Source organism: Hyaena hyaena, unplaced genomic scaffold, assembly GCF_003009895.1.
Source record: "Hyaena hyaena isolate Hyena2069 unplaced genomic scaffold, ASM300989v1 scaffold_182, whole genome shotgun sequence".
NCBI classification, from domain to species: domain Eukaryota; kingdom Metazoa; phylum Chordata; class Mammalia; order Carnivora; family Hyaenidae; genus Hyaena; species Hyaena hyaena.
Window position 1 is genome coordinate 948,315 of NW_024080814.1, and position 26,120 is coordinate 974,434.

Sequence of the window (26,120 nt, forward strand, 5' to 3'; positions counted from 1 at the left end):
ATTTTTTTTGTGTTTTATTTTTGAGAGAGCCTAAGTAGGGGAAGGGTAGAGAGAGGGATACAAGAGAATCCCAAGCAGACTCTGTGCTCTCAGCTCCCTACATGGAGCTCTAAGTCACAAACCATGAGATCATGACCTGAGCCAAAATCAAGAGTCAGATGCTTAACTGACTGAGTCACCCAGGTGCCCCTTTATATATTATTTTTAAATTTTTATTTTTTTAGTAAGCCCTACTCCCAACGTGGGGCTTGAACTCAACCCCAAGATCAAGAGTCACATGCTCCACTGACTCAGCCAGCCAGGCACCCCATTATAAAAGTGTTAATGTGATATTTTGTATTCCCTTTTCTATACTAAGTGCATGAAGTCTGGTATGCATTTTGACATTTACAGCCTATCTCAATTTGCAGTAGCTACATTTCAAGTGTTCAATAGCCACAACATGGCCTGTATCTATCATACTGGATTGCATGGTTCTAGAATCTGACCCTAATGCTCAAGTCCTCTGGATTAGAATCACAGAATCAGAACTGGAAGTAAACTTAGAGATCAAGCCTCTTGCTACAGATGAGGAGTCTAAGGTACAGAGTATTTAAATGGCTTATGTGGGGTCACACAGCCTAATTTAAGCTGTGAGAAGGCTCTTCAGTTCTAGGCTCTTGTCCCACTCCCCTCCATTATTGTAGGTAATTCTTAAAAAAAAAAAATCAGAGTATTCTTTGTATGATTTCATTCAACATACAGACGTTCGAAATTACAGGAAATGCAAGAAATTATTGCATGGAAGAAAAAAGTAGTTATAGGGCAAACCATAAAAATATCACTCGTAACAACAATTCAACATAAATGCAACACACTTTGGAGAAAATCCTAATTTGGGGAGAGCTACAGTTATCATATGCTGTGTGGACTGGATTCTGGATCCAGAACAAGACTTACAGAAAGACACTAGAGTTGGTTATTAAAGGAGTCAGGCATTCAATTGGCTATCTGCCCACTGTTCTATGGAATAACCCTTCCTCTTCAAAGAGAAAAGACTGCTACTGTGCCAGGCAGCAATGGCCTGCCTCTAGAAACTCTGCCTCCCAGATCTGTGCATCATAAAGCCTCTCCACCTTCAAGGCCATCCAGCCACAGTGACCCATCTTGCTGTCAGTGGCTGAGTTCAGCTCTGGAGGCGAGGCCCAACTGGCAATGGGTTAGCCCCCTAAAATGTTACGTTGGTAAGACTTCTGACTTAGAGAACAGCAGCTCATTCCTGCTTCTTCAGATGTAACCATCATGCTTCGGCTGCTGCAAACCGCTCTACCTCATCTCGTAGGGTTTCTTTGGCTTATTCTACACCTGAGTGTCTCTCAAGTTCCAGAACCAGGAGTGGGGCTGACCTTCCAGTATTGCTGGAACACTCTATCCACTGCAGGACACGGAGATACACCCTTGCCCACGTAGCAGCTGCAGCTGTCCCGCTTGGAGGGAACATGTGCTTTGGCCTTTTGCCTGTTGGTGTTTTTGCCATTAACATGACTGACAAAGGTTCTAATCTATTACATACAGCCTAAAAAATATGCAAGGTCAAAATAATGCTTTGTTTTGGGGCGAGGCTCTGAGGGAGATCTGCTGGAAGGTATAGCACCACCTAGAGGAAGAGAACGGCATTGGCTCCCCTACATCAGCCCCAGGCTTCTCCATTAGCTTCCTGGCCTACCTAACTTTAATTTGTGGGGCACCAAAGAAAATATATGGAAACACACTTGGTACACTAGAAAGAGCAATCAAAACATAAGGTTTGACGAACGTATGATCTTCAAAAAGGTAGATATACATAATATTATCTTAAATACTCTTCTTGGACTTAGTTTAAGCCACCTCTCAGTTACTAGGGCAAAAAATCTCCAAATTTGTGATCACAGCTAGAAAATTGGATTTTAAATTCTTTCTCATTGCCTCATAGTTTCAAAATTATACTGAGCATTTATATAACTACCTTTGGCTCCAGGCAGCAGTAACTGTAATAGCCTAATCTGGATGGCCACAACTAGTTCCTGGGTCAGTTAACTGATCACATAACCAACGACACCAATGCTTTCCCAAATGTGTGTAAAGAAACTGGTTTATACACATTACACATTTCAAAAATATGCATTTAATTGCAACTTGACACAAGACATTTATCCTGCTTGGGCTTGTTTTTCCCTCCATGGCTAATCGTTCACTAAGCACCTTTTGTGCATCAAAAACTGGTTTTATATGTAATGAAAATCTTAACTGGTTATATTAACAGTGATTCTTACATGCAAAGGTTAATTACCAAGATCTAGGTTTAAGGTCTTCTGTTGGCAAAGTTGAAACCCTCCCAGCTTTTTTTTTCCCCCTGAGTTTTAAATAAATCATCTCATTAATGTCTACCTCAAGCGCTTAACTAAGTAAGCATAACTATCCTGTACCCAAGTCTACAATGACCGAATACCATATTCATTACAAGTATGACTACCAATTATATCATCTCTTAAATGTTCAAGTGATCAGTTTTCTTAAAATGTTTAAGCCCTATTCTCAACTAAGGAAATAGACAAGAAATGGAGATGTTCCAATTTCCATAAATCCGCTATTATAAATCAATTATAAATGAATCTTAGACAAAACATATTAAATTCCCCAAACTTAAAAATTGCATGAGAAAATAAAAACAAAATCAAAACAAGATGTATGTGATATTCTTGGTTAGAAATATTTTAGCGAAAATACAGCAACGAGTGGGTTTTAGGCCGTTTCACCGAGCCTAGGGATCTGTGGGAAACACGGAGTCATTCTTTGTGAAGGGAAACCTCACGTTTCCCCATACTGCTGTGAAAGGGGCAAATCTATAAAAATTGGTAGAAAGGGGCAAACCTATAAAATAGGAAGAAAAGATAAGAACAGTATCAACACAGAGGAGAAGATTATACAGTTGTGGGGTTTTTTTTGTAAATGAAATGCTTTATCACATTGCTCATTTTTCGAGTTAAAAAATCAAATGCTAGAGTGTCCAGTGGATATCACTGAAGTCCCCAGGGTCTCCTAGGCCCCCCTCTGCTTCAAAGTAATTCATGAAGGCAGCCATGGCTGTGTCGTCATTGTCACACAGGGCATCAAAATCCAGCTGGGCACCTTCGCCTATCAAATTAAAATAGAGACTCATGTAAGTACATTTGGAGGTTAAAAGATGAGTATCATTAAAAATGACAAAGCAAGCAAAAACAGATAAATCAAAAAACAGAGTCTTAACTACAGAGAACAAATTAATGGTTACCTGAGGGGAAGAGGGTAAGGGGATGGGTGAAATAGGTGATGGGGATTAAGGACGGCACTTGTTGTGACGAGCACTGAGTCACTATACTATACACCCGAAACTAACCACTGTATGTTAACTAACTTGAATTAAAACCTTTAAGAAAACTAAAAAAAAAAAAAAAAAAAAAAGGCAAGAATACGATACAATGTAATTTTGCAGGCAAAGCCTACGTCTTAAATTGCAGAAGGCAGATATATTTTTAAACGGGTCGCCTATTTTTGTAACAATGTGCTGTCACAGAGATCGCACATAATTCACTTGATGCATGTAAGTGAGCCAGTCTGAGTTTTCTAATGGAAAATGATGGTGGTAAGAGACAGTTGGAAGCCAGAGGACAGCGTTTATGTATGTGTCTGTATAGAGCCTGGAAGGATAGATTTAACCTTAATCTGCCTTGTGAAAAATACAGTATCCATATGATCGGAATGAGAAGATGGATACAAAAGCATCATCTTCTTCTGAAAATCTGAAAATATTATAAAACGGGAAATGCCCAGATTTTTTATTGAAAAAGGAAATAAGAAACCATAGAAGTGAGTTTTAAGATAGATATAAAGAAAAAGTTCTAGAAATTATAGGTTAACACACAGCTACAGATTAGCCAAAATTTTCTAGAAATCTTTCAAAGTACAAAATTTGCGATGATTAATATGTGGCTCTGTGTGAAGCTGAAGTCCAGTTTCTTTCAAGTTCTTTGATTCCCTTTAACATACATTTTTAATAGATCAGTGTTAGCTATGTATGGTATAAAACTGCATACTTGACTTGAGTCTGCAAAAACATAGTGAAAATGAATAATTACATCTTAAACACTTTGTGACTGGTATCATTTAAAAGTTCTGATTCTTGGCAATGGACATTTCCCTCCTAGAAAAAAGTATCTTAGTTTTATTTAAATTGTTTGTGTTAGCGATGGCCATAACTGATTCAGTTGATAACTGAATTTGCAATGACAGGTGCATTAGGTAGCATACACCTTAAAGTCAGGAGTATGATTCCTTGTATTTAGGATTTTGAATGGACAAATCTTAGTTTTAAAATCCTAGTTTTAACTATTTGCTTCTCTAGAAGTCTCCTAGGTCTGCAAATATAATGATTAAGAAAATGTTAGGAAAACTAAGATGGTAGGCAGGTGCCAAAGAAAACCTACCGAGAAGTGGCTCGTGACTGTGGGGAGGAACGGCACTCTGGTTTTGCCGTGTAGCCTCTGGGTCCCTTATTTCAGAAGCATTTCGTGGAATCAACTCCTTATTTGACATCTGCAAAGACAGGATAATCAACAGTAAGGTTCCTACTTGAATGAAATAAAGACTTCTTAGCAACAGTCAGATGTGGGCTTGCTGGCCGTGCCACCGCCGCCACCATCAGTGTGACAGCCTGCAGTTGCTGAGCACGGTGTGCCAGGCCTCCACAGGCACCCTCTCCTTTCATGCCTCCAACGTTGTGAGTGAGGTCAGGAGTCTGAGGGCTAAAGCTTACGTGAAGTGTTGCCGCCATTATTCTAACCCATCCACTTGACTCCAAAGGCCACATTCTTCATAACCACAACTGAATGTACATACTATAAGGACAAGTTTTGGATTAAGAAGGAAAGGCTATTTTTTTAAAGAAAATGATCACAAAACTATATCTCACATGAAATTACAATGGGAAATGGTGCTTTGGAGTGGGAAATGGATTAAACTCGAGGCTTTTACCAACAAGTTATCATATTGTTGCATAGTCACAACCCAAACAATTGAATGTCTTTTTTAAAATGTTTATTTACTTTTTCGGGGAGAGAGGGTGAGTGAGCAGAGAGAGGAAGACACAAAATCTGAAGCAGACTCCAGGCTCTGAGCTGTCAGCACAGAGCCCGACATGGGGCTCGAACTCATGAACCATGAGATCATGACCTGAGCCGAAGTCAGACACTTAACCGACTGAGCCACCCAGGTATCCCACAATTCAATATTTAAGTTAGCTCATCAACATACATCATTAACCAATATAATATCCCTGACAACTTAATGAGCCTGGAAATTGCCCTCTGATCACATCTCCTTTTCTCCTCTGCTAAAGTAACCACTGTCTTGAGTTTTACGTCGATCATTTTCTTGTTACTGAACAGATGAGGAAATTGAGGCCCGGAGTTTAAACAGCAAGCCTGTGGTTGCCCAGCAATAAGTGTCTGAGTCACAACTTGGATACAGATAGTACATGTCCAGCAACCTTGCTGTCAACCACTATTCTATGTTGCCTCTTAAAATCTGTGGAGTTTATTTTTACAGGACAGTATCTTTTCTAAGAAGAAATAATTAAGAAAGAACAAATTTCATCCACTTATTTCATGAATATTAACGCTTATCATACTTACTTTCCTGGAGTTTATAGCGTGAGAATCTTTCATGAAATCTGCTGGCCTTGAGTCCTCAAGGGAGGTAGGAGACTGTAACCTTTACAAAGTGACACATAAAAATTTTCTCTATGTACAAGGTAATTTTCTCCTCTGAATACATAATCGACTGATAAAAATACAGTGAAAACCAGGAGACTGAATATCACAAAAGTTTTTACAATTAGACTAACTTGTTGAGTGCCATACGTCTTACTACGGACTACTGAAAAACACCCTCTGGTAAATAGAAACCTAAAACTCTGAGGTAAGAGCTCTTAGGTAAATCATGTTGCCTGTCTTACATAGCATCTGGCAAAGTTAGAATAGCAACACAGTTCAAGACAGGCATTCACATCGAGAATTCATTCCTTGTCAGTTCCTTATGAACAGCAGAACTGAGAGTAAGAGATTTCCTCACATCCTGCAACCTTTTTAAGTGAAAAATGGTCACATTTTTACATAATAAGTTATCCCCAGGTACAAAAATCAATGAAACATAAAACAACATAAAATCATATGCTTTAATCATAAATCTCTTAAGAGAATATCAGTCTCTTCAAAACTTTGACAGTATCCTATAAAATTAAGTGCTCAATTATGTGAAATTCATAATGGCATTAACATTACTGTGTCTTTATGTATTCTCAAAAAACTGGTTGACAAGAAATTATAGAGGAAGAAATTAAAACTGGAATGAAGTGAATTAGTTATGAAACAAATGAAAAAAATCGATAACCTGTCTTGGATTTTTCATAGGACAGTCCCTGTAAATAGCTTCCCTGGCTTCTCATTCTATGGTTCGTTGTTTAAAACCATCACCTGCTCAATTAGCCTTGGTTTAAAGGTGCACCCAACCCCCATGCACCTCATTACCACATTAACCTAAACTACTGCTTCATATTAGTCACCTGCTATTTAAGTGCATCCACCACTTGACCTCACCTTGGTTAAAACCCCCCACTGCTCAGCACCCCAACTTCTCTCACAATCTGGTCTCTTTGTGATGCTGAAACCACCATGCCTTCTCCCACCGATCCCCATTCACTGGCTGAGGTGCCCCCATGTATCTACATCCTCCTCACTGCTTCCTAGACATTCTATTCAGCTCTCAGTGTACGGCTCAAGTTCTACTTGTCCTAGAGTGCCCTTCTAGCATATATGGTCAAGTGATTTTCAACAAGCTGTCAAGACCATTCAATGGAGGAAAGGACAATCTTCAACAGATGACATGGGAAAACTGGATGTCCACATGAAGAAGAAAGTTGGACTCTACCCTATACATATACAAAATCAACTCAAAATGGACCGACACCTAAACATAAGACCTAAAATGATAAAACGCTTAGCAGAAAACTGGAAAAGCTTTATGAAATTGGATTTGGCGATCATTTCTTAGATGGTGTCAAAGCACCACCACAAAACTAGACTATATCAAAATTTAAAAATTTTGGGGGCGCCTGGGTGGCTCGGTTAAGCGGCCGACTTTGGCTCAGGTCGTGATCTCACGGTTCAGGAGTTCGAGCCCCACGTCGGGCTCTGTGCTGACAGCTAGCTCAGAGACTGGACCCTGCTTCGGATTCTGTGCCTCCTCTCTCTGCCCTTCCCCTGCTCATGCTCTGTCTCTGTCTCTCAAAAAAATCTTGTTTATCAAAGGACACTAGAACAGAGTGAAAAGGCAACCCATGGAGAGGGGGAAAATATTTACCAACCATGTATCTGATAAGGGGTTAATATCTAGAATACATAAAGAACTCAACAACAAACAGCCCAATGAAAAATGGGCGAAGGACCTGAATAGGTGGGGCGCCTGGGGGGCTCAGTCGGTTAAGTGTCCGGCTTCGGCTCAGGTCATGATCTTGCAGTTCGTGGGTTTGAGCCCCGTGTCGGGCTCTGTGCTGACAGCTCAGAGCCTGGAGCCTGTTTCAGATTCTGTGTCTCCCTCTCTCTCTGACCCTCTGCTTCTCATGTTCTCTCTCTCTCTCTCAGAAATAAAAGATTAAAAAAATTTTTTAAAAAAGGACCTGAATAGGTAATTTTTCAAAGAAGATCTACAAGTGGCCAATCAGCACACGAAAAGATGTTCAAAATCACTAATCATTAGGGAAATATAAATCAAAACCACAATGAGCGACCTCACACGCCTTAAGAGAACTATTATAAAAATACAGAAGATAGCAAGTATTGGCCAGGATGTGGAGAAACTAGAAAACTTGTGCACTGCTGGTGGGAATGTATAATAGCATAACTACTATGAACAGAATGGTGGTTCCTCAAAAAATTAAAAATATAATTCCTATATGATTCAGCAATTCTGTTTCTGGGTATATGTGCCAAAGAACTGAAAGCTGAGACTAGAATAGATACTTGTATACCCACATTCACAATAGCCACAAGGTGGAAGCAACACAGGGATCCACTGAAGACTAATGCATAAAGAAAGTGTGGCATATACATACAGTGAAATATTATTCAGTCTTACAAGGAAGTTCTGACACATGCTGCAACCTGGTTAAGCCTTGAAGGCATTATGCTAAGTGAAATAAACCATTCACAAAAGGACAAGTATTACATGATTCATTCATATGAGCTATACTCAGAGTAGTCAAATTCATGGAGACAGGAAGAATGGTGGTTTCCAAGCCAAGGGGAGAGGGAAATGGAAAGTTGCTGTTTAATGGGAGTTTAGTTTTGGAAGGTGAAAGAAGTTCTAGACATGGATAGTGGTGGTGATCGCACAACAACATAAATGTTTTTTTGTTTTTTTTAATTATTTCTGAGAGAGAGAGAGAGAGCGTGAGCAGGGGAGGGTCAGAGAGAGAGGGAGACACAGAATCTGAAACAGGCTCCAGGCTCTGAGCTAGCAGTCAGCACAGAGCCCGACGCGGGGCTCGAACCCACGAACCGCGAGATCATGACCTAAGTGAAAGTCGGACGCTTAACCGACTGAGCCACCCAGGCGCCCCCTGCTGTTGCTGTTTTGAACTATTGTGTCTCCATTTTCTATTGTTTCTAGTTATTATTTTATTTCCTTTTTGATTTCTTCATTGATCCACTGGTTGTTTAGCATGTTGTTTAACCTCCATGTTGTTTAGCCTCCATGAGGTTTTTTCCAGGTTTTTGCCGTTATTATAATTGACTTCTAGTTTCATTTTGTTGTAGTCAGAAAAGATGCTTGATATGATTTTAGTTTCTTTAAGTTTATTGAGAAGTTTTTTGTGCACTAGTATATAATCTATCCTTAAGAAGCCTCCATGTGCATCTAAAAGGAATGTGTATTCTGGGGTCCTGTCTGGCTTAGTCGGTTAGGCCTCCGCTCAGGTCATGATTTCATGGTTTGAGAGTTTGAGCCCCATGTCGGGCTCTGTGCTGACAGCTCAGAGCCTGGAGCCTGGTTCAGATTCTGTCTCCCTGTCTCTCTCCCTTCCTCCCCTCTTTCTGCTCGCTCTCTCTTTCTCTCTCTCTCAAAAATAAATAAGCATTTAAAAAGTAAATAAATAAAAGGAATGTGTATTCTGCTATTTGGGGATGAGACATTCTATATATTTTTTTTAATGTCAATCTGGTCTAATGTGTCATTTAGAGTCCCTCTCTTCGTTCGTTGATGTAAGTGGAGGGTCAGTGTTCCCTACTACTATGGTATTACTGTCAATTTCCCTCTTATGCCTGTTGATGTTTTCTTTATATATTTAGGTGCTCCTATGTTGGGTTTATATATATTTACAATTCCTATACCCTCTTGTTGGATTGATCCCTTTATTATTAGGTAATGCCCTTCTTTGTCAGTTGCTATGGTCTTTGTTTTAAAATTTATTTTGTCTAATAGAAGTATTGCTATGCCAGGTCCTTTTTTTTTCTGCCTCCATTTGCATGGAGTATCTTTTTCCATCTCTTTACTTTCAGCTTGTATGTTTTTAGCTCTAACGTGAGTTTCTTGTAGGCAGCATATACATCTAATCTTTTATCTATTGACTCACCTTATATCTTTTGTTTGGAGCATTTACATTTAATTACTATTTTTTTAAATGTTTATTTTTGAGAGAGAGAGTATGCAGGGGAGGGGTAGAGAGAGAGGGTCAGAGGATTCAAAGCAGGCTCTGCGCTGACAGCGAAGAGTCTGATGCAGGGCTCAAACTCATGAACTATGAGATCATGTCCTGAGTCAAAGTTAGATGTTTAACCAACTGAGCCACCCAGGCACGCCTATGTTTAAAGTGATTATTGATAAGCATGTATTTATTACCATTTTACACCTTTTTTTCTGGTTGTTGTAGTTCTTTGTTCTGTTCTTCTTGCTCTCTTCCTTGTGATTTGATGACTTTCTGTAGTGTTATGCTTGGATTCCTTTCTCTTAATTTTTTTTTGCATATTTATTATACATTTTTGGCTTACAGTTACTATGAGTTTCACATATAACATTCAATGTATACTATATTAAGTTGATGGTCTCTTAGTTTGACATTCTAATTTTTTAAATGTTTATTTTTGAGAGAGAGAGAGGGAGAGCAAGTGGGGGAGGGGCAGTGAGGGAGACAGAATCTGAAGCAGGTTCTGCACTGTTAGCACAGAGCCCAATATGGGGCTTGAACTTATGAACCATGAGATCATGACCTGAGCCAAAGTTGGACACTTAACTGACTGAACCACCCAGGTATCCCTTAAGTTTGACATCCTAAAAGTACTACATTTTTACTCCCACCTTTCATATTTTATGAATAGGACATCATATTTTATACCTTTTAATTTTTGTATCCCTTAACTAATTTTTGCTAATATTATTGATTTTCGTGTGTACTTTTTAACCAGTAAAATTTTTTCCTTTCATAATTTTCTTCTAGCCTTTTCTGATTAAAATTTTCTCTTTAACATTTCACATAAGGTCAGTCTCGTGTTGGGGAAATCCTTAAATTGTTTTTGGGAAACTCTATCTCTCTTCAGTTCTTTCTTTTTTAAAATTTTTTGTGTTCATTTAATTTTGAGAGAGACAGAAAGAGAGAGAGAGAGAGAGAGAGATAGACAGAATTTGAAACAGGCTCCAGGCTCTGAGTTGTCAGCACAGAGTCCAACGCAGGGCCATGAACCATGAGATCATGACTCGAGCCGAAGTTGGATGCTCAACAGACTGAGACATCCAGGTTCCCCTCTCTTCAATTCTTAATGATAATCTTGCTGGGTACAATATTCTTTTTTCTTTTTCCTTAAATGTTTATTTTTAGAGAGAAAGAGAAAGTAGGGGTGGAGCAGAGAGAGAGAATCCCAAGCAGACTATGCTATCAGCACAGAGCCTGATGTGGGGCTTGAATCACGAGCTGTGAGATCATGACCTGAGCCAAAATCAAGAGTCAGATGGTTAACCCACTGAGCCACTCAGATGCCCCTGAATAGAATATTCTTAGCTGTAGTGTTTTCCTTTTAGCACTCTGAATATATTATACCACTCCTTTTTGACCTGCAAATTTTCTGCTGAAAAATCAGCTGATAACCTTATGGAGTTTCCTTTATACATTTCTAGTTGCTTCTCTCTTGCAGCTATTCAAATCCTCTCTTAATAATTTAAGATGTCAAAAACTAAATATACATGTCATGGTGTGGACTTCCTTAGGCTGATCTTATTTGGGGATTTCTTTACCTTCTTAACCTGGATGTCTGTCTCCTTCCCCAGGCTAGGGAAGTTTTCAGCTACTATTTCTTCAAATAAGTTTTCTGCCCCATTCTGTCTCTCTTCTTCTGGGATCCTTGTGATGCAAATGTTTGTTCACTTGATATTGTCCAAGAGATCCCTTAGCCTGTCTTCATTTTTAAAATTCTATTTTCTTTTTGCTGTTCAGCTTGGATACTCTCCACTACCTTGTCTTTAAAACTAGTGATCCATTCTGCATCTGCTAATCTACTGTTGATTACCTCCCAATTTTTCATTTAAGTCATTGTATCCTTTCTGATTATTTTAATATTTTCTTTCAGTTTGAAGTTCTCACTAAGTTCATCCACTCTTCTCTCTCATCCAACATCTTTGTGCCCATTACTTTGAGCTCTTTATCAGGTAGATTGGTTATCTCCGTTTAGTTTCTTTCCTAGGCTTTTGTCTTGTTGTTTTGTTTGGTGCATCTTTCTGTCTTCTCATTTTGACTTGCTGTTTTTGCTTCTCTGAATTAGGTGCAACAGCTACTGCTCCCAAGCTTGAAGGAATGGGCTTATGTATGGTTGTCCTCTGTGGAGACTATGTCAGCTCCTTCTGCCGACTGGCTAGAGCTGTGGCTAGCGTGGGCAGGACTCCAGCGCACCCTGTGCTAGGGCTGTCCTGGTGGGGTCGCTGGAGACGAAGTGGGCGTGGGCCGGTGTCGTCCCAGGGCTCTCTGCACAGAGGGTGCCCTGGCATGACCGCGAGAAGAGGCAGTTCAAGCTGGGGCTCCTGGGGCTCTCCACCGAGAGGGCAGCCTGGCACAGTGGCTGCAGACAAGGCGGGGCGGAGTCTGAGGGTTCCGGGGCACACTGTGAAGATGGCACCCTCGTAGGGTGTCTGTGGCCCCAGGGTGCTATGGACTCGAGGTGCCCTAGGAAGTCCTGTAGAACTGAAGTGACTGAGGCCTAGAGTACTCGGGGCTGCTTCGGACCCGTGTCCGCTGTGCTGGGGCTGTAGTGAGCACCCACCAGGGGTGCTCTGGCATGCGTCCTACTGGGACCACCTTGGCGGTGCAGCAGGGCTGCTGGCATGGGGCTCACTGAAACCTTAGCCCAGCCAGGACCCTGCTCCCATCCACACCCTCAAGGTAGAAGGGGAATATGCACTGTGGCCATCCTCCCCTCTGACCTGGACAACGTTCCAGCAGCTCCCCTGCGATCTGACAGAGCTCTAGGCTGGTTCCTGTATATTCTAGTTGCCCTTCTAACCCGTGGCTTTTTTTGTGTGCCCCACAGCAGATGATGTGCTCACAGGCTCTCAGTCCTATCCCTTCCCACTGACGTCTGCAGTGTCAAGGGTGAGGATTCCCTTTGTTACCATGGCTCTATTTCTCTTGCTGTTCTTGATGTGGTCTCTATATCCTCAACTGTGCAGAAGCTGTTCAGTGAGCCCTCTGCTCTTCTTCAGGAGAAACTGCTCAATAAATAGGTGTAGATTTGGTGTGTCTGTGGAAGAGGGGAGTCCAGGGTCTTATGTCGTGACCTTGGAACAGAATCTCTTCCTTATGATTGTTCTGAATATTTTTTCTCTAGCATATTTTACTATAAGAAAGTATACATCTTACATACAAAATATGTGTTATTTGACCATTTATATTATTGGTAAGGTTTCTAGTCAACAGTAGGCTATTAGCAGGTAGGTTTTGGAGGAGTCAGAAATGCAGATGTTTGCAGATGCAGATGTTTGCTACTCCAAACCCCATGTTCAAGGGTCAGCTGTATATATTTTTAACTGTGAGTGGGGGTGAACAATTGTTGAAAGTTCTTGGCCATTTATACTTTTCCTATTCTACTCTCCAACTTCTTTATTATTTATTCTCGAGGCTCTTCTTAACTATTGGCTAATAACTTTATTATTTATATTCTATATAAAATTTAATATAAATGAAGGTTAATAAAGGTATAACGTTTAAATGAAGTTTAATAATGTTCTTCTGTATACTATAAAACCTTTATAGTAAGATATTAAATCCATTTTATCACATGAAACACACATTTTCTGCAATTTATTATTTATCTTTGTCAGAATGGTTATTGTGCTTGTTTTGATTTTTTATATAATTAACTTTTTCCTTCATGAATTCTAGATTTTTTGTGATGTTTAGAAAGGAGTTTCTAAACTAAGATTATAAAAATTCATACCTGTGTTCTTGAAATACTTCTTATAGTTTTTATTTAAGCTTATTTCTTTATTTTGGGGGGGAGAAGGGCTGAAAGAGAGGGAGAAAGGGAGAATCCCAAGAAGGTTCTGCACTGACAGCTGAGCTCTGACATGGGGCTCGATCTCATGAACTGTGAGATCATGATCTGAGCCAAAATCAAGAGTCAGATGCTTAACCAAAGGAGCCACCCAAGTGCCCAAAATACTTCTATAGTTTTTAAAAATTACTTTGAACTCTTTGCTTTATCTGAAATTTATTTTAACATAAAGAATAAAGCTTGTGTTTAGCTTTCCTATCCCCCCAAATGGTTATAGAATTATTATAATGCTCTTAATTATTTAATCCATTTCCATTTACTGATTTGAAATAAATTCCCACATGTGTTTAGTCTATTTCTGGACTTGATTCTTTCCTATTTATCTATTTTTGGGTTGTACTGAAATGTTTTAGTGACTATAGCTTTATAGTATATTTTAATATATGTTAGGGTTGGTCTCATTCTTATTACTTTTGGTTTTTAGAATTTTCCTAGGTATGCTAATATGGTTAGTATCATTTGTTGGATTCTTTTTTTTTTAATTTTTAAAAAATGTTTTATTTATTTTTAGAGAGAAAGAGCATGAAGCAGGGCAGGGGCAGAAAGAGAAGTAGACACAGAATCTGAAGCAGGGTACAGGCTCTGAGCTATCAGCACAGAGACCGATGTGGGGCCCAAACCCACAAACCATGATATCATGACCTGAGTTGAAGTTGGCTGCTCAACTGACTGAACCACCAAGGCGCCCCCATTTGTTGGATTCAAAAAAGCATATGCAAGATGCTGTTTTGACTGGATTCACATTGAATTCATAGGTTAGCTCAACCAACATTAACATCCTTATAGCAGTGAGTCATCCCATTGAAAAACAACTTCCATCTGGAAAGTTACTCAAGTCATCTTTTCTGAACCTTTGTAGCATTAAAAATTTGTTTTTGTATAATTCTGGGCACTTGTAAAGTTCATATCTAAATACTTACCTTTTTTAATGTTTGTTTTTTATTTTTGAAAAAGAGAGTAAGACAGAGCGCAAGCAGGAGAGGGGCAGAGAGAGAGGGAGACACAGAATCCAGAGCAGGCCCTAGGCTCTGAGCTGTCAGCACAGAGCCTGACACAGGGCTCAAACCCTTTAACGATGAGATCATGACCTGAGCCGAAGTTAGCCACCTAACTGACTGAGCCACCCAGGATGCCCCATAAATACCTACCTTTTTTGTTGCTACTGTAAAAATTATCTTCTCTTCCATTATGTTATTGAGTTTTTGTTTGCATGTAGGAAACTTACTGATTTTTGACTACTGGTATTAGAAGTATAATAATTTCACTTGCGAAGATATTTGCAGCAATAAAACATTACCTTTGTGAGTCCAGGACTTCATTTACAATATCTGTTCCAATACTACCAGCGCCACGTACTATTCCAGTTGACATTCCAGGTACACTAATATAAGATGGTTTAGAGGATTCTAAATAATAACGAAAGGGAAAATCCAATCGAAGACTTTAAAAAAGCATGTGTAACTTTAGTTGATATTTTTCTCTCAATTCAAATATATTTCCCATTTCTGTCTTTACAAGAAATAAGACTAGCTACATCCTAAAATGATAGAAACATTTATGCTTCCATTACAAACATAACTCCTGATGGTTTAAGATGTGTACAAAGAATGATAGGAGTCAAATGTGTAGAACGTCATTGAGGGTATAATCATGACCTGTAACCCTTGAGCAGAGGTAGTTCCTTCCCATTTTAATCTCTACACTAAGGCCAGAGCAATACTGCTTTATTTTTAATATTCCGTCATATTTCTGTTTTTATTTATACAAGTAATAGAATAAAATATTCCTGGGGTAAAAAACTAGAAAAAGCAAAACTCCCCCTTAATGCTTTTCATTAATTTGCTCAACAGGTAGGTCTTGAGCGCCACAAACTACAAGGAACTATGCCAGCTGCTAGGAAGAGATAATGGATAAAATACCATTCCTACTCTTAAAGAACTCGATCTAGTGGCAGGCCAGTTGGGCAAACAACTAATTGCAATACGACGTAAGATTCTAATGGAAGTGTGAGCAGAGTATCGTAGAATTTATAAAAAGGATAACTTTAGCCCTAGAAGTCTTTGCGATATTACCTTGAAATTTTTCCCTCTCCAAGACAGAAAAAGATGGTGACAATAACAATACTAAATCTTTGTCATTTAAAACCAAGCTTACCTTCTGATGATTGAGAGCTGCAAGGACGTAATGATGCTTCTCTAATCTCACTATGGCCCCTAGAATGAAGAAACACCATAGGTGACTTTTTTTAGGTGAAGGAAATTGTTAAATAAACAGAGCTTTAACGTAGCGGCTCTACCAATTCTTGACCTTTTTGTTTTATATATACATATTATTAATGTCACGACTAGAGATCAAAGTATTTATGTGCTAAGTACCAGGACACTGGCTGAATGCCCTATTACCCTATAAGGTACATTTTCTCAGTTACAAACTTTTAGTTTGTAGACTAATGATAAGAAGGCAAGGATTATTGGAATGAATAACGGCATAGTGCTGGAATGCCAAGCTTGGGGACCTTTTAGAAAACTAAATATAGTAGATATATGGGCGATGCTATCCTATTAAGCAAAACAGGGAAAGTTTGCTCTTCCTTTAAGTTAGCTGATCGCCCACTCGTGGGGATGAGCACTGGGTGTTATGTGGAAACTAATTTGACAATAAACTATTTGTAAAAAAAAAAAAATAATAAAATAAAATAAAATAAAAAATAAATAAAAATAAATTAAAAAAAGAATGATAAAAAAAAAAAGTTAGCTGATCGCCATCACCAGGGTTTGGCAAGCGGTGCTTAGGCTGGATTTGTGTGCCTATCCCTCAGCCAAACATTCCTACCCAATCACATGTGGTGCCCCACGCTTAGAAGATGTCTATAAAAATGATCTGTGGGAAAAAAATTCTTACAATGATGTATAGTTCAAAGCTACAACCACATCATTTATTCGAGGGTCAAGACAAGGCCATGAAGGATAGGAAGTGCTTGAGTGCATTTACTATCACATTTTGTACCAAGCAAAAAGAAATGTATTCCAAAAGGGAAAACTTTCAGCTTAATTCTGAGAAGTAATGCCAGTAAACAGTGAATGAATTACAAGAAGTATGTACTCAAGTTATATATATTTTTTAATGTTTTTATTTCTGAGAGAGAGAGAGAGAGAGAGAGAGAGAGAGACAGCATGAGCAGGGGAGGGTCAGAGAGAGAGGGAGACACAGAATCCGAAGCAGGATCCAGGCTCTGAGCTAGCTGTCAGCACAGAGCCCAACGTGGGTCTCGAACCCACGAACTGTGAGATCATGACCTGAGCTGAAGTCCGACGCTTAGCTGACTGAGCCACCCAGGTGCCCCTGTACTCAAGTAATAAAGCCAGATGATCATACAACTTTAATGGTTTAGCAAGACAAGAGAAGACATGACTCTTATTTGAAATTAACATAAAGGCCTTACCAACATAAAAATTACTTACAAAACTAAATTGTTGACAGACACAATATATTCCAGTTCTTTGGTCCAAGGATTTGTGAAACTAAACCACTGGCTTTTTAAAGTTACAAAAGAGCCATCTTTCTTTCTGAACTTGTATGAATCTGTAAAGATTCTCTCCTTACTCTGTAGAACTTAACGAGAAAAGATAATAATCAGCATAATGGTCTCCTGCAATATAAATCAATCCCTTGAGGATTAATTCAAGTTTCAGATTTCACAGGAATGAAAAATGAGTTGAAGCTATAATTAAAAGGTACCAAACAATTACCCCACTCATGCGTACCTGCTTTGTGCTTGTCGGTCAAATTACTATGGTCATCGTGATGAAAATATTCGTAACAAGAAGTTCCCAAAAGTTCCTGAGGCAGGTATCCTAAAATTGCTGTTGCCCTGGTTTTAAAATTGAAAATAAACTTCAGATTGGTGAATGAATTCCCTCCAGAGTAGGTCCACACACAGTCACAACAGTAGGAAAGTGACAGGGATGAAGTAAGCCATATGCATCACCGGGCCGCCTTTGGCTGCCCTGGACCCAGGCTAGAATGGACACGCCCCCCCCGCCCAATCCAGGGTAAGCTCTTTATACCATTCACCAATAAAACTGTGGCCACAGACCATGCCCAGTTTCTGTACCACTGGCTCAGAAATATTCCAAGTTTACTTTTTGTCCTGAACAAGATTACAGACATAACCACATCCTTTTCATTTAAACTTTATTTCCTGTTCTGAAGTCTTAAAAATCCAGCAGTACTATTAAGGTACATCTTTAATAGCCTTAAGTATCCCACTGAACGCTAATCATTGTGGCAATAAATAAATGTTCACCTTTGGTCTACATAGACAAATTTCCCATTCATTGCAAACCGGGTTATAAATTCAGCTGGTTTCACTTTAATCTCTCCACTGTTCTGTGGGACAATATATGGATGTAATCTTCCAATGGCAACAAGGCAGGTAAAATTACGACTGTCTTTCTTACTGTCCTTTTCTTCTTCCATCCCAACAATATTTGGAGGCCAGCTTCTCAAGTAACCAGTGCAGTGGATAGTACAAAATTTTCTATGATCTAATTCGAAAGTTAAAAAAAAGAACATTCACATTATTATGAATAAACTCTTAAATTTCTTTGACATTTATAGTTATAATTGTGCTATAAAATATTCTTGATGCTAAAATATGAAAGGGAAAAGGTATTACATTGAAAAGAAATCATCAATTACATTAAATAACCTTATTATTAATGGGTTATTTTTCTCATAAACTAAACATACTACGAAAAAAGTTAAAGGATTGCTTTAATTTAGGTCTAAATAGGCCTATAGCTAAGTAACATTCCAAGTTAGTTTTTTAAATACAGCAATTCATATCTGTTAGAAAAAGTTAAACTTGAAGTTCTCTTGCTCTTAGCCACAAAGGTACTATTTTTAGCTTTGCTAACTTTTTGGTATAATTCATATTCAAAAATTTATAAAGGACACTTAATTATGCATACACTCTTAAATTTCTTATGTTAGCACTTATACTGAGTGATAGATATCTATGGTTATAATGGATTATAAAAAATATTTAGAGAACATTTGGAGAAATTCACAAAACGTATAAAAATAGAATTTGATTTAAATGTTACTTCTCAGAAAATTCTCAAACAACTAACTCATAGGAAAAGGCTTGTTAAACAGACTCAATCAAAGTAATAAAGAATTGGAGGGGGTACCTGGGTGGCTCAGTCAGGCCGACTTCAGCTCAGGTCATGATTTCATGGTTTGTGGGTTCGAGTCCTGCACAGAGCTCTGTGCTGACAGCTAAGAGCCTGGAGCCTGCTTCAGGTTCTGTGTCTCCCTCTCTCTGCCCTTCCTTCACTCACACTCTGTCTCTCTCTGTCTCTCAAAAATAAATGAAAAGCATAAAAAATAGTTGGAAATAATCCATATACTCAAACATGAGTATGAATATGAGCTGTCAGCACAGAGCCTGACATGGGACTTGAACCTGCAAACCATGAGACCATTGCCTGAGCCTGAAGTTGGACGCCTAACTGACTGAGCTACCCAGGCGACTCTTAAATGCTTGTTTTTGAGAGAGAGCGAGAGAGCAAGTGAGCACGTGCACTCGCGCAGGAGAGGGGCAGAGAAAGACAGGAAGACAGAGAATCTGAAGCAGACTCTGGGCTGTTAGTGCAGAGCCCAGTGCAGGGCTGGAACTTACAAACCACGAGATCATGACCTGAGCCAAAGTCTGAAGCTTAACCAACTGAGCCACCCACGTGCCCATCAAATATCAGGAATTTCTTAAAACAATGAGATACGACACAGGCATAAAAGATAGGCAGTATACAGAGCATGGCAACTCACACAAAAACCCTGACCTACAGGTTAAAAAGGAGGCCGGGCGGCAGGGAAGCCTGGTAAAAATTATTTAAAACAGTTGTTTGTGATAAGATTTAGAAAAGACCAGAACACTCATTGTTTTAAATCAGCACTATTTGATAAGACTGTTATTACAACAAATCTTAAAAAAAAATAATGTTTACCAAAAGATGATGTGGGCTTTCTTGTAAGGCAGCAACTAACAGGAATAGCACAGACTTGGGGAACACTGTATGTGCCATGCTGTTTTAAGTGCTTTCGATGTATAATTAACCTTTTTAGTAGCCCTGTGAGGTGCTCCTATATTAGTGCCATTGTCTCAAGGAACTGAGGTTAATGCCAAAGTCACAGCAGAAAAGGGTGGCGCTGTGGGTGCTCTATCTTGGAAGGTGTTCGAACATTAGTTGTCTGGGTGATGGAGGGCGCAGAATACAAAAAGGTGTTTTGGTCAGAGGAATGGCCAGTGTAAACCCAGAGCAGAGTGTCAGATGTGGTTGAAGGCATGGTCTGTGAGGGGGGAGTGGTTTCACAATAAAGCAGGGAACATACAGGCTTAGCTCTTGTAAACTATGTATAGAACATTGTACGCATCACCTATCAGCCATCACCTCCTCCATGGTCCACAGATGCCTTAAATTATATATCTTCTATTCTCAAACAAGATATTTTTTTAAATTTTAGTTTCAGGTGTACAACACAGTGATTCCGCAGGTTTAAACATTATGCTATGCTCGCAAGTGTAGCTACCATCTGTCACTATACAATGTTATTACAAGATCATTGACTATGTTTCTTATACTGTGCCTTTTATTCCCATGACCTATTCATTCCATAACTGGAAGCCACTATTTTCCACTCCCTTTCCTTCATTTTGTCTGATAAACTCAACCCTCTCCTCTGTGGCAACCATCAGTTGTGTTTACAGGTCTGATTCTGATTTTGTTCTTTTTTTTTTTAAATTTTAGATTCCATATGAGTGAAATCATATGGTATTAGTTGTTCTCACTGTGACTTATTTCACTTAGAATAATACCCTCTAGGTCCATCCATGTTGTCTCAAACAGCACAATCTCATCCTTTTTCATGGCTATGTAATATTCCATGGAAATAAAAGCAAAAATAAACTATTGGGACTACACCAAACTAAAAAGGTTTTACATAGTGAAAGAAACCATTAGTACAACAGAAAAGCAACCTACTGAATTGGATAAGATATTTGCAAAAGATATATCCAAAAATGAGTTAACATCCAAAATATGTAAAGAATTTACACAACTGAACACACACATACACCAGCAAACCCAATTTAAATATGGGCAAAAAAACTAAATAGTTTTCCAAAGAAGACATACAGAGGGCCCACAGACACACGGAAAGATGCTCAGCATCTAATCATCAGGGAAATGCAAATCGAAAGCACAGTGAGGTGCACCTGGGTGGCTCAGTCGGTTGAGCGTCCGACTTCAGCTCAGGTCATGATCTCATGGTTCGTGGGTTCAAGCCCCGCATCGGGCTCTGTGCTGCAGCTAGCTCAGAGCCTGTGGCCTGCTTCAGATTCTGTGTCTCCCTCTCTCTCTGACCCTCCCCTGTTCATGCTGTCTCTCTCTCTCAGAAATAAATTTTAAAAACATTTAAAAAATTAAAAAAGCACAATGAGATACCACCCCACATCTGTCAGAATAGCTAGAATCAAAAACATAAGAAATAACCAGTGTTGGCGAGGATGTGGAGAAAAAGGAATCTCCTCATACGTGGTCAGTGGGAATGCAAATTGGTACAGCCACTATAGAAAACAGTAGTTTTTACGGGGCGCCTGGGTGGCTTAGTCGGTTAAGCGTCCGACTTTCGCTTAGGTCATGATCTCGCGGTTCTGGGTTCGAGCCCCGCGTCGGGCTCTGTGCTGACTGCCAGCTCAGAGCCTGGAGCCTATTTCAGAGTCTGTTATCTCCCTCTCTCTCTGACCCTCCCCTGCTCATGCTGTCTCTCTCTCTCTCTTCCCTAGAAATAAATAAAAATAATAAAAATAAAAAAAATAAAAAAAAGAAAACAGTAGTTTTTTGAAAACTTAAAAACAGAAACATCATATGACCTAATAATTCCACTATTTAATGAAAACAAAAATACTTATTTGAAAGAATATATGTGCCCCCATGTCCACTGCAGCATTATTTACAATAGCCAAGATATGGAAGCAACCTAAGTGTCCATCAATTGATAAATGGATAAGGAAAAAGTGAGATAGACACACACACACGCACACGCACACTGGACTATTACGCAGCCAAACCACATCTTTATCACTTACTCCCCATTCTGTTTGTTGGCACCATAATTAACCCAAGTGGTTAAATGAGAAGCCTAGAGTCCTACCAAGTTCTTTCATTACAACATCCAAGATAGCATAAAGGAATTAAAACTATGATAAGTGGTAAAAACAAATTTTACTAATATTAAAACCAGATAGCAATCAAAAGTAAAAAAGCTTATATACACTGCATTTGGCATTTCTGATGACACTAGCTTGCAAATTTACACATGATACTGACTAAAAATATTCAATTAAAAATGTGGATTTAAAAAAGTGTCACATTCATGTGAAATCTCACCACATAGAACCTAGCATTTCATTGTTTCTTCTCTAACAACAGGGTTGCCATCCAAATTTCCAGCTTAATCTCACAATCCTCACTGTGAATATTTATTTATTGACACATTTTCAGTTGGGATTATGTAATTCCATCCAGTGTAATCCATTCAATCAATTGTCTAAGGTATTTAATCTCATAAAAACCCTCTTATTTCAAGAATTCTTTAGATTTTTACCTAAATATTGGGGTCATGGGTCCCAATCCTTACAAAACTATTCACATCAGCTCCATAGAGTAGATTCAAGTATAACCTACTCCATGATTTTTGAAGAGGGGGGAAATTTTATATCAACCCAAACACTGTCTTCATTTATAGGACATCTTTTCAAAATCTTTCGTGAGATTTTTCTTCAGATTGAGGGCTAGGTCTCTCAACTTGATATCTTGCTGCCTTAGGTTGAATTCTCACAGAAGCAGAGCCTGAGACAAGGATTCAGATACAAGAAGCATATTTGAAAGGTGATCCCAGAAACTGTTAGGGAAGTAGGAGGAGACAGGGGAGAGGAGGAAGCTCATAAAGGATGCGTTCTCCAGCAAGTTGCCACTTTGGAAAACCAACGTTCTATCATGTTCTACATAAAAATGGAGAACAAGAGCCTCAGAACTAAGTAATCTGAAGGCAAAGAGAGCTAGGGAGTTTATCCGTCAGCTCCCTTTAGGCATTGGATGACGGATGCTCACAGGCAGCATCATTCCCTAGCACCTGAGGTCTGCCCCTAGCTAATGTAGGCAGAACGTCTCTAAAGAAGAGAGAAGGTCTAGCAGAGTGTAACAGAGGTGGGGCGTGGGAAGCCAGGTGGCATGCCCTTGAGGTGGCAGGTATAACAGGACAGGTCATGGGGGTACTGACGGCATCTGACACCTGCACGAGGGACCGATGGGATTCTGCGTGTACTGCTGTTTTATTGACAATCTTATTAAGATAAGTTGAAGACGAGATATTTGGTAGTAGTCATCCATCCTGCAGCAGCCCTTGATTTCACAAGCAGAGATACAGGAGTCTCCCTGTCTTCCACACTTTTTTTCTTTTTTTTAATGTTTTATTCAGAGGCAGAGAGACAGAGACAGAGAGACAGTGTGAACTGGGGAGGGTCAGAGAGAGACAGAGAGGGAGACACAGATCTGAAGCAGGCTCCAGGCCCTGAGCTAGCTGTCAGCACAGAGCCCGACGCGGGGCTCGAACCCACGAACCGTGAGATCATGACCTGAGCCAAAGTTGGATGCCTGACCGACTGAGCCACCCAGGCGCCCCTTACACACTTTTTCAAAGTTTAAATCTGTAACATTTATGTTAGAATCAGGCAGAAATAATGCTTTTAATGTCAATCTTATTAAAAAAACTTTTCGTTATGGAAAATCTCAAACACAAAATCAGAGCACATTATAATGAAACCTCAGTAGAGTGAGTCATAGTCCATCATGAGAAATGGCTTTTCCATACATCTTCAGTTTCAAAAATTACCATAAAAAGGCTACTTCCTAGTCTCTTTTAAATTTAAGTATAACGAGAGTCACCTGTGTGGCTCAGTTGGTTACGCTTCTGACTCTTGATTTTGGTTCAGGTCATGATTTCACGGTTTATAGGATTGAGCCCTGCACTGGCTCTGCACTAATAATAGCAAGAAGCCTGCTTGGGATTCTCGCCCTCTCCCCTGCTTGTGTTTTCTCTCTCTAAAGATAAATAAATAAAATTAAAAAAAAAATTCAAGTGTAACTAACACATGGAGACAAGAGATCATTGGTTGTCAGGGGTGGGGGCAGGGGGCAGGAGGAGACGAAGAGGCAGAACACAGTGGATTTTAGTGCAGTGAGACTACTCTGTATATTATTTTTTTAACCTTTTTAAAAAGAGTTTATTTATTTTGAGGAAAAGAGAGAGTGAGCTGGAGAGGGTCAGAGAGAGAAGAGAGAATCTTAAGCAGGCTCCACATTGTCGGTGCAGAGCCTGACATGGGGCTCAAACTCACAAACCTGAGATCATGACCTGAGCCCAAATCAAGAGTCAGAGGCTTAGCCAACTGAGTCACCCAGGCGTCCCTACTCTGTATGACACTGAATTGATGGATACATGTCATTAATATTTGTCTAAACCCACAGAATGTATGCCACTAAGGGTGAGCCCTGAGGTAATTGTGGACTCTGGGTGATTGTGATGATGATGATGTATCAGTGTAGGTTCATCCTTGGTAACAAATGTACTGTTTTGGTGGGAGATGTTGGTAATGGGGGAGGTTATGCATGTGTGCGGGTAAGGGCATATGGGAAACCTCTGTCCTTCCCTTTCAATTTCATGGTAAACCTAAAACTCCTCTAAAAATAGTCTGAAAAATAATTTAAAAACTTAAATGTAACTGATGTGTCATGGTAAACAAGAAAACATCTTACTCTGAGCTTTCCTCATTAATAGGAAGTGATCTTAAAACATAATCCCATGGGCTAATTATTACCAGAAAGAACATTTGGAAGCAACTATAAAATATAAAAATATATTTAATATTTTTATGAGTTTATTTTTATTTGATTTTTCATGTTTGTAAAATATAATTATTTCACTTGATACTCTCCTCGGCTGAAGGAGAGTACCAAATAATCTCATGTGCGAGAACCCACCCATGTAGCCATCAGGGTTCAATTTTGCACTTACCTTATCCTGACCCAGCTATCTGTCTGCATGTCTGTCTATATGTAGTTGTCCTCAAACCAGGCACAGCATGGCAAGGCCATACTGATTGTTAACACATGGTCTTACCATTACTTAGGCCAAGTTGGCTGTATGCCTTTGGCACAGAGCTCTGGAATATTAAGTGAATATTTGGTTCCAGTACTTGAGCAGATTAAAAAGTCTCTTTTGAAAAGATATTTGACTCTGACTGCAGGCATCTGTGTGGCCCAGAACGACGTGGGAGTGAATATCCGTGTGTGGGCAGGAATACGTTCCTACAACAAAAGCCAACCCCTTGCTGTGGGTGTGCTGCAGAAATCATCTAGAATGGATCTCTTTCATTAATAACCTTTTGGCATCTAGGAAGCTGCCTTCGTAGGTGGCATGGCATGGTGGAAAGAAGACAGATTTTAAAGCCATGTTCATGATTCTGCCACTTCCTATGTGACTTTAGACAAATTACATAAGCTTTGAAGGCTTCAGTTTCCTCACGTGCAAGACAGGGGTGGTTTGCGCAGGATTATTATTCAGATTAAATTAGGTATTTACTCAAGGTAGCATAGAGATCTTACATAATTGCTGATTTTCTTGCTGAAGAAGATGACTTCATCTTGTTCTCCTTCTTTCTGAGCCACAAATAATGGCGTCCATTCATTGAGTGTCTACTAGGAGCCAAGTGCGGCATTAGCCACATGTAATCCTAACTCCCGTGAGGTGGTATTATTCTTATACCCGCTGGATCAGTCCGCTAGGGCTGTTATAACAAAATACATAGCCTAGGTAGCTTAAACAATAGAAATTTATTTTCTCACAGTTCTGGAGGCTAGATGCCCAAGACAAAAGTACTAGCAGGGCTGGTTTCTCTGAGGCCTCTCTCTCTCTGGCTTGTAGATGGCTCACTTCTCACTGTCCCCATGTGGCTCCTTCTGTGTGTGTGCCTCCCTGGTGCCTCTGCCTCTTTGTATGTAGAGACCAGTCAAACTGGCTTAGGGGTCCACTCTATAAGCTCATTTTACCTTAACTGCCTCTTTAAAATCCCGATCTCTAAATACATTCTTCAAATATTGAGGAATTTGCTTTCAGCTGCACAGTTATTAAACAGACCCCACTGAATTCAGACTTCAGGCCCCTTCCACTCTGTCTGAAAGCCTGTCTACCAGCATGGCCCTTCCAAGCCGGAGTCATTTCCTGTGACTCATCAGAAAATTCAACTGTGAACTAGTTCTAATTTAGCACTTGAAATAGACAAATTTTCCAGTAAGATTATCCAAATTTATTTAAAAAGAAAAAAACTTCCTTGACTCTCCTATAAATTTCTAC

At 39.5% G+C, this 26,120-nt stretch overlaps 1 protein-coding gene across 7 annotated transcripts in view; it reads right to left on the reverse strand.

The window, feature by feature from the left end:
- Window positions 1-242: 242 nt before the first annotated feature.
- The window catches only part of ARNTL2 (aryl hydrocarbon receptor nuclear translocator like 2), a 114,107-nt gene continuing 88,229 nt past the window's right edge, over window positions 243-26,120 (reverse strand). For all 7 annotated transcript variants that reach the window (XM_039240818.1, XM_039240821.1, XM_039240816.1 and 4 more), the window contains 8 exons: window positions 17,950-18,190; window positions 17,408-17,514; window positions 17,105-17,255; window positions 15,798-15,856; window positions 14,941-15,049; window positions 5,688-5,766; window positions 4,482-4,590; window positions 243-3,153 (listed from right to left, as the gene is read on the reverse strand). In XM_039240818.1, the coding sequence (XP_039096749.1) occupies window positions 3,017-3,153; window positions 4,482-4,590; window positions 5,688-5,766; window positions 14,941-15,049; window positions 15,798-15,856; window positions 17,105-17,255; window positions 17,408-17,514; window positions 17,950-18,190 (992 nt within the window). In that variant the 3' untranslated portion in view covers window positions 243-3,016. The remainder of the gene's footprint in view (window positions 3,154-4,481; window positions 4,591-5,687; window positions 5,767-14,940; window positions 15,050-15,797; window positions 15,857-17,104; window positions 17,256-17,407; window positions 17,515-17,949; window positions 18,191-26,120) is intronic.